This window comes from Adiantum capillus-veneris, chromosome 6, assembly GCF_014529385.1.
Source record: "Adiantum capillus-veneris isolate H3 chromosome 6, ASM1452938v2, whole genome shotgun sequence".
Taxonomy (NCBI): domain Eukaryota; kingdom Viridiplantae; phylum Streptophyta; class Polypodiopsida; order Polypodiales; family Pteridaceae; genus Adiantum; species Adiantum capillus-veneris.
This window is the reverse complement of record NC_140936.1, coordinates 46,915,717-46,924,761: the sequence shown is the minus strand read 5'-3', so window position 1 is coordinate 46,924,761 and position 9,045 is coordinate 46,915,717. Positions and strand designations below refer to the sequence as shown.

The window sequence follows — 9,045 nt, the reverse complement described above, 5'->3', positions numbered from 1 at the left end:
AATACAATGTTTGGAGTGTATAACACTCCTATTGAGTGTTTTCAGTATTGACAACAATCCTCATAGCAGCTGCACTTCGCACACGTGACATTGCATACAATTGTTCGTGAGAGAAGATCGATGATGCAAGATATAGACCAATAATTCCCAGTGTTTGTCCTTGTGCTTTGTTGATAGTAATCCCAAAAGCAAGCCTGATTGGAAACTGACGACGCTTCATTTAAAATGGAAGCCCCTAATGGTTTCCAACAATAAAGTCAATCCTTGGAATAAAAACTCTCTCTCCAATATTCGATCATGTAACTATCTATGCCTCAATTACCTTATGATGAAATTGCTTGCATATCAATCTGGTTCCGTTACATAATCCACGTCTTGGATTCAAATTTCACAGCAACATGATAGGAGCATTTTCTTTCAAGACTAAAGCATGAGGTCGAAAACCACTACCAAGAGTAAGGCTATTAAGATATTCAATTGTGTACAAATGTGTGTTTTTGTCTGACATACAAATTGAATCTACACTCAGATACTCTTTGCAAACTCCATGCATTCTTTGCAATGTATAGTCATTGATTAGATCCACCTCTTTATTCCACGGAGCAAGTATTGCTTGATCTCTAAAAAAACTTGCATGATCTTGCACATGACACGAATCTCCATATATAAAGCTTAGAAGATTTGCCAAACTATTTCCTGGAAGCATCATGTGTGAAGGTATTTTGACTCTATCTAAGTCTCCTCCATCATCCATGTCCCCATTGCCAATATCAAGCACCCAACTCAAAAAACTTTGTTGAAACGAATTTGAACCGCAATCAAGTATACGCATATTTCTGGTAAGCTTCAATATCTTTGTATATTTCCATATGTGAGAATGACATAATGAAGCATTTACAATGTCTATACGACTACCTTTTGGTACAACAGGTAGTATTTGTCGAAAGTCGCCTCCAAACAAAATGATTTTTTTACCAAACAAAGTATCTCGCTGCATAACATATCTTAAAGTTATGTCCACTACGTCAAATGCATAGCGATATGTCCTGGGAGCTTCATCCCATATAGGTAAAGTTGCATTCCTTAGAAGTTCTGCAAGTTGACTATTTACATTTATAGTGCAAGTTGCTTCAGAGTGAAGCTCCAAAGGTATCTTAAACCTAGAATGAGCAGTTCTTTCATTACTCAAAAGCAAAGTTGCAATACCTGAGGATGCACAAGAAAGAGCAACTCTACAACTTCCTCGCACTTGTGAAAGAAGTGCATTGTATAGGTAAGTTTTTCACGAGCCACCAGGACCATCTAAGAAAAATACATTCCCTGAATGTGTGTCAACAACTTGCAGCACTTGGTGGTAAGCATCTCGTTGATCCTCATTTAAGGAAGTCTCTATACGATCTACTATAATACGTTGCTCATCAACATTAAACATTGTTTCTTTAGCCATAACACCAACTTCACTTAAAGATACCATTGTTGAGTCTATTGCAAGCAACATATAATCGCAAAGCCTCTTGCCATGTTATTGCAAAAAACATTCTATATGAAGCAAAGCTTGATTTTTTGCCACATCAAATCGTACACTTGCATATGAAATAGGCATCCTTAGGGCATAAACATAGTCCTCACAAAATTTGATACAAAATCTGTTCCAAAGAGCAGCTGGATGAAGTGGCTCACAAAAGACTAATATGATTGCAAATAGTTGTCTCAACTGCATTCCACTTTGAAAAAAAATGCACCTCACCAATAGTATGGACAATATTATACATTCTTCCAATAGAAACACCATGTTGTCGTGGAGACTATGCCTTTCGACTTTTATTCCATACCCAACCACTTGGAAAGTTAGTATATGTGAAGCTATTTGCTTCTGGATAGTTTTGATTTGCAACAAACCATTATGTCAAGGTAGTTTTTTTATTTTGCTCATTATCTAGAAAATGTGATACATCATCACCATCTTGAAATGCAACCATATTCTACAATGAAAGGTGTACTTGCAATTGTTGAATAGCTAGCCTTTCACTATGCATGTCAAAGCCAAATATTCTCCACATAGCCTTAGATGCAGAAACATAATGTGCATTGAGATAACTCTTGATCTCATCATTATCTTCACAATCTTGAAGAACAACAGTGGCTCGATCATGTCCCTTGTGTTGGGGTAAAGGTGCCTTTTGCCCATTCGAACGTCCAGTGTCTAGCCGCCCGTCCACATGTGTACATACCCTTATTCTTCATTACATATGAGAATAAGGAGCTCCTCATCATAAGTCTTGTGAGGCTGCTCCACGCACACCAGCTTGTGCTCTTCCCCGTTCTCAGCACGCACCACACCATGCACGCACGCATGCATCCACGTACACGTGCACTCATCAATTGGTATCAGAGCTATGGCTAGGCGGTGGCGGTGATCTCTCGGTGGCGACGGAGTTCAGTACTTAACGGCGTTGGATCGGAGGCGGTTTGACACAGATTCGGAAAGTAGATCTCAAATATCAAGGTAACAAGAGCTTACACTCCACCAGGCAAAAGGGGAGAGAGAGATCAATTTTTTTGTGAGCTAGAGACACTGAGAAGCAGGTCGCTCAGGTTTGGCAGCTTGACAATTCAGTATTTTGACCATAACTTGAGCTAGGAAGCTCCAATTTCAAAACTTTTTTCTACAAAACGTAAATCTCTTCAAGATCTACAACTTTATAGGGGAAATCATTTTCTGGTTTGGAGTGCAGGTGGTTCAAAACTCCAAAACATAGAGACTATGTTTTTCAAGACAGTTTGGTGTACAACTGCTTGAAGAGTGAAAGGCGATTGAGAGAAAGCGAACTGTGTGAGAACACATTGGCTACGTGCAGGCAAGTAAGCACGACGTTATCCAACATCGGGCCGAGTTCAATCTTCTAACATCATCTACGGCCTCGAGCATTGACAGCTCGGCTTGGCGCATCGGTTTTTCGACACCGATTTGCGGCTATTTGACTAGCACGCTTTCGCCCGACGCGGAAGCCGACATCGAGTGTTTTCTCCACTTCGAGCACAGGTAGCCATAGCATTGGCACTTCCGCCCAGCGGCGAAAGATGGCTCCGACGGCCATCCCCGGCTTTATGACTTCGACAGTCATCTCCAGTTTCGGCTTGGATGGCACATACCGACATATACGGCTCTGTCGAGTTGACTCCCACTCTGGCAGTTATCTGCAGTTTTCTAGTTTGCGGTTTGCGTTGAGTTTTGACTCATTGTGCAAAGGAAATTATGTTCGTTTTTCCCTGTCTTCTCACCATAAAAGTTTGAGGTGTTATGCCATCTTGCCAGTGGTCGATATATTCCCACTTTGACAGTGATCGAGTACTTACTCTCACTTAGACAGCTTTTGACAGGTTTTGTCACTTTGGACACACTTTGGTGTTCTTGTACCCACTCTCGCAAGAGTGAGGATTGACGTATGCTTGTGTGGCTACAGTCAGGTAGTCATAGGTTTCACAGGTTTTTTGCAAATATTTGTAGGCAGTTTCTCTTGTGGTATGCGTTTTGAGCTAGTTTGCTCTCTACTTGCGTATATGGTTATGCGCTTTATGCTCAGTTGAGCAGTTTGTCCCAGTTTATGCTTTCAGAGTTTGCAGGTTTTGGAGTTGCTTTTAGGCATATGTTAGCGTCAGATTTGATGTGATTGATCATGCTTTTGAGCATTGTGTAGTGCTGAAGTTACCTCCCACTTTGTTGCCAGTTTGGCATGGATTATGGTTGAGATTGTACTTGAGGTTTTGCTCGGTTTACAGGGGAGATTCTGTCAGATTTTCCAAGATTTCTCACCATACTTTGGTTCTTAGCTATACATTTATGGTATGCTCATAGTGGTTACAGGTTTCCTTTCATTTTGCTTCATGTTCTCACATCGACGCATATTTCGAGCATGAGACTACAGCATGCAGGTTACAGGATTTCACTATTGAGCTATTGGTTGGTTTAAGCTTGATAAGCGTGGTGGTCAAGTGATCTCTCACTTTGTTGCCATTTTGGCGTTTGATGGTCTCGTTCTTGCCGATACATGCGTTGTTGGAATTGCGGTCACATAGGGAACATTAGACGCCATTGTTTCAGACGTATGAGATAGCAGCGGAGATGTATGCGACATGCAGATACGGCTTTGACAAATGTTAGAGAGGCAATTCCAGTGGCAGTCTATGCCAGTGACGGTGATGTCACGCTTGCCACCAGTGTACCTCTCGCAGATTTGTCTATGGTTAGCACACTTTCTCCACAATGGTTACTAGATAGAGATGCAGTTTTCCACGTCACACCATGTTGTGAGTGGTTTAGCACATTTTCTAGTGGGAGACTTGGTTGTGTGCACTTGGCCGATGGTTCGGCGTTTGACATAGAGGGTGCAGGAGATGTTTGTTTGTCATTGACCAGTGGTGCATCATACACGCTACGACATGTGCACTATGTTCCTCAACTGAGATAGAGCTTGATCTCAGTGAGACAGTTGGCAACTTTTGGGTGTTCTTGTACCCACTCTCGCAAGAGTGAGGATTGACGTATAATTGTGTGGCTACAGTCACGCAGTCCTCATAGGTTTCACAGGTTTTTTGCAGATATTTGTAGGGCAGTTTCTCTTCTTGTGGTATGCGTTTTGAGCTAGTTTGCTCTCTACTTGCGTATATGGTTATGCGCTTTACGCTCAGTTGAGCAGTTTGTCCCAGTTTATGCTTGCAGAGTTTGTAGATTGTGGAGTTGCTTTTAGACATATGTTAGCGTCAGATTTGATGCGATTGATCATGCTTTTGAGCATTGTGTAGTGGTCAAGTTACCTCCCACTTTGTTGCTAGTTTGGCATGGATTATGGTTGAGATTGTACTTGAGGTTTTGCTCAATTTACAGGGGAGATTCAGTCAGATTTTCCCAGATTTCTTGTCATACTTTGGTTCTTAGCTATACATTTATGCTATGCTCATAGTGGTTACAGGTTTCCTTTCATTTTGCTTCATGTTCTCACATCAATGCATATTCCGAGCGTGAGACTACAGCATGCAGGTTACAGGTTTTCACTATTGAGTTATTGGTTGGTTTAAGCTTGATTAGCGTATTGGTTAAGCGATCTCCCACTTTGTTTCCATTTTGGTGCTCGATGGTCTCGTTCTTGCTGATACATGCGTTGTTGGCATTGCAGTCACACAGGGCGCATTAGATGCCGTTGTTTTAGATGTATGAGACATCAGCGGAGATGTATGCGAGATGCAGATACGGCTTTGACAAATGTTAGAGAGGCAGTTCCAGTGGCAGTCTATGCCAGTGATGGTGATGTCACGCTTGCCTCCAGTGTACCTCTTGCAGATTTGTCTATGGTTAGCACACTTTCTCCACACTGGTTGTTGGGAGAAGAGGGGGAGATCGACCGCTTAAAATATTCAACACAAGCTTCCAAGCAATCACCATAAACCTGTCCACCTCTTCTTCCAATTTCCAAGCACACACACTCACCCAGACTATGACACACACACACACAGTAAACATAGAATTGACATAGACATGCTTGTAAGAGAGTGTAAGAGATGTGTAAGAGATGGAGACTAGATTAGAGAGTACACAACAAATAACCATAGCTTAAGAGAGTAGAGAAGAGAATCTGCAAGAGAAAGGCCTAAATCTAACCCCAAACTTCCACGGAACCTCTCTTGTGGAGTTAGTATTTAATATTATTTTTGAGTTTAAGGTGCCAAAAATTGAGGTCCGTCTTTTACAACCACTTCACTTTTGTAAATGAGTGAAGCTCATTAGTTCTTGCATGACCCATAAGGGGAGTTCCCACTACAACTATTTACAGATCCATAGTGGCTTATTGAAATGATGTTCTAAGGTACTGTGCAAATATAAAATGGCCAAGAGTAATTGTCGTCGCCTCTTCATCAACTCCCCGCATTCCACTCTACAAAATCATCATCAGCTCAATTAGTAAAATAAATACACACCACATTTATGAAGAACCACCTTCACTTGTAGACCAAAAAGAGCAACTAATCCCTGACAAAATAGTTCATCACGAGACCACCACTACACGCACTAGCATAGTTCATAACCGTTACCTTTTGACTTTCAAGGGCCACCCTAGAGAGGATGTTACGAGACTGGGCACCCTCCTATTGTAGTGGTTAGTTGCAATTGGGATAGCTGGCGTAATGGTTAATTATGTGCTGTCTATTTATTTTACTGATTGAGTTGATGATGATTTTGTAGAGTGGAATGCGGGGAGTTGATGAAGAGGCGACGGCAATTACTCTTGGCCATTTTATATTTGCACTGTACCTTAGAACATCATTTCAATAAGCCACTATGGCTCTGTAAATAGTTGTAGTGGGAACTCTCCTTATGGGTCATGCAAGAACTAATGAGCTTCACTCATTTACAAAAGTGAAGTGGTTGTAAAAGAGGGGCCTCAATTTTTGGCACCTTAAACTAAAAAATAATATTAAATACCAACTCCGCAAGAGAGGTGCCGTGGAATTTTGGGGCTAGATTTAGGCTTTTCTCTTGCAGATTCTCTTCTCTACTCTCTTAAGCTATGGTTATTTGCTGTGTACTCTCTAATCTAGTCTCCATCTCTTACACATCTCTTACAAGCATGTCTATGTCAATTCTATGTTTACTGTGTGTGTGTGTGTCATAGTCTAGGTGAGTGTGTGTGCTTGGAAATTGGAAGAATAGGTGGACAGGTTGATGGTGATTGCTTTTTGCCCAGCAAGGGTGGATTCCCACAGCAGTGCTATGCTTTGTTTATGTCGAACCTCCTGTTGGCTACAAGATGTTGTAGTTACACATCCGTAAGCTCCTTGTGTGATAAAAGGCCGTCGGTGTTACAATCTAATCCTTCTTTATTTTGTGCAATCTTCCTCTCTAATTAAACTTTCCGATGTCGTCCTTCGTGACAAGGCAATTGCTCGCTTGCAAAAAAAATAAAATCTTCCGACTCTTTCGAAGTAAAAAATCTTCCGACTCTCCAAGATTTTCTGCTTTCTCTTGCCTTCACAATCCGCAATGATTATGCATTAGAATTGAAAGTGGACACTCGACATACCATATTTTGGGTCGTTATGAAGCCGAATTGGAAATCAGTTGCCGAATAGCCACCAATTAACAGTCGAGTTTTCTTCTGCAAATTCGATCAATTATACTTCGAATTTCCATGAGTCCTTGAATCCTTGAATTGCAAGGTCGAGGAATTGCAATTGGGATTTTGTTGATTAGAGGAACTCCTACTTAAAATTGAAATTTGGTGCCAATTTATTCTCGAACTTGAGGCTTTGATACCACTGTTGGGAGAAGAGGGGGAGATCGACCGCTTAAAATATTCAACACAAGCTTCCAAGCAATCACCATCAACCTGTCCACCTCTTCTTCCAATTTCCAAGCACACACACTCACCTAAACTATGACACACACACACACACACACACACACACACACACACACACACACAGTAAACATAGAATTGACATAGACATGCTTGTAAGAGATGTGTAAGAGATGTGTAAGAGATGGAGACTAGATTAGAGAGTACACAACAAATAACCATAGCTTAAGAGAGTAGAGAAGAGAATCTGCAAGAGAAAGGCCTAAATCTAGCCCCAAACTTTCACGGCACCTCTCTTGCGGAGTTGGTATTTAATATTATTTTTTAGTTTAAGGTGCCAAAAATTGAGGCCCCTCTTTTACAACCACTTCACTTTTGTAAATGAGTGAAGCTCATTAGTTCTTGCATGACCCATAAGGGGAGTTCCCACTACAACTATTTACAGAGCCATAGTGGCTTATTGAAATGATGTTCTAAGGTACTGTGCAAATATAAAATGGCCAAGAGTAATTGCCGTCGCCTCTTCATCAACTCCCCGCATTCCACTCTACAAAATCATCATCAACTCAATTAGTAAAATAAATAGACAGCACATAATTAACCATTACGCCAGCTATCCCAATTGCAGCTAACCACTACAACAGGAGGGTGCCCAGTCTGATAATAGTGGTTACTAGATAGCGATGCAGTTTTCCACGTCACACCATGTTGTGAGTGGTTTAGCACATTTTCTAGTGGGAAACTTGATTGTGTGCACTTAGCCGCTGGTTCGGTGTTTGACATAGAGGGTGCAGGAGATGTTTGTTTGTCATTGCCCAGTGGTGCATCATACATGCCACGACGTGTGCACTATGTTCCTCAGCTGAGATAGAGCTTGATCTCAGTGAGATAGTTGGCAACTTTTGGGTGTTCTTGTACCCACTCTCGCAAGAGTGAGGATTGATGTATGCTTGTGTAACTACAGTTAGGCAGTCATAGGTTTCACAGGGTTTTTGCAGATATTTGCAGGCAGTTTCTCTTGTGGTATGCGTTTTGAGCTAGTTTGCTCTCTACTTGCGTATATGGTTATGCGCTTTACCCTCAGTTGAGCGGTTTGTCTCAGTTTATGCTTGCAGAGTTTGCAGATTGTGGAGTTTCTTTTAGGCATATGTTAGCGTCAGATTTGATGCGATTGATCATGCTTTTGAGCATTGTGTAGTGGTGAAGTTACCTCCCACTTTGTTGCCAGTTTGACATGGATTATGGTTGAGATTGTACTTGAGGTTTTGCTTAGTTTACACAGGAGATTCTGTCAGATTTTCCCAGATTTCTCGCCATACTTTGGTTCTTAGCTATGGCTGAGAGTGGTTTCCTTTCATTTTGCTTCATGTTCTCACATCGATGCATCTTCCAAGCGTGAGACTACAACATGCAAGTTACAAGTTTTCACTGTTGAGCTATTGGTGGTTTAAGCTTGATTAGTGTAGTGGTCAAGTGATCTCCCACTTTGCTGCCACTTTGGCGTTGGATGGTCTCGTTCTTGCGGATACATGCGTTGTTGGCATTGTGGTCACACGTGACACATTAGACGCCGTTGTTTCAAATGTATGAGACAGGGAGATTTATGCGAGATGCAGATACGGCTTTGAGAAATGTTAGAGAGGCAATTCCAGTGGCAGTCTATGCCAGTGACGGTGATGTCACGCTTGCCTCC

General features: G+C 41.6%; 1 protein-coding gene across 1 annotated transcript; it reads right to left on the bottom strand.

Moving 5' to 3' along the window:
* Positions 1–388: 388 nt before the first annotated feature.
* On the bottom strand, positions 389–1,474 carry LOC147455460 (uncharacterized). The gene is made up of 3 exons (XM_086513717.1): positions 1,294–1,474; positions 631–1,206; positions 389–501 (listed from the first exon to the last, which is right to left on the bottom strand). Exons 1-3 carry the CDS (start codon positions 1,472–1,474, stop codon positions 389–391), a joined length of 870 nt encoding a protein of 289 aa, XP_086369843.1.
* Between the last annotated feature and the right edge of the window lie 7,571 nt (positions 1,475–9,045).

What these genes read in the sequence shown, in the direction of transcription:
- LOC147455460 (XM_086513717.1), bottom strand. Translation starts at nt 1,474, where the DNA reads ATGGTATCTTTAAGTGAAGTTGGTGTTATGGCTAAAGAAACAATGTTT. An exon ending in ATTTTTCTTAGATGGTCCTG is followed by an intron (nt 1,207 to 1,293) that starts GTGGCTCGTGAA and finishes GTGCATCCTCAG; the next exon opens with GTATTGCAACTTTGCTTTTG. An exon ending in TCATGTGCAAGATCATGCAA is followed by an intron (nt 502 to 630) that starts GTTTTTTTAGAG and finishes TTTGTATGTCAG; the next exon opens with ACAAAAACACACATTTGTAC.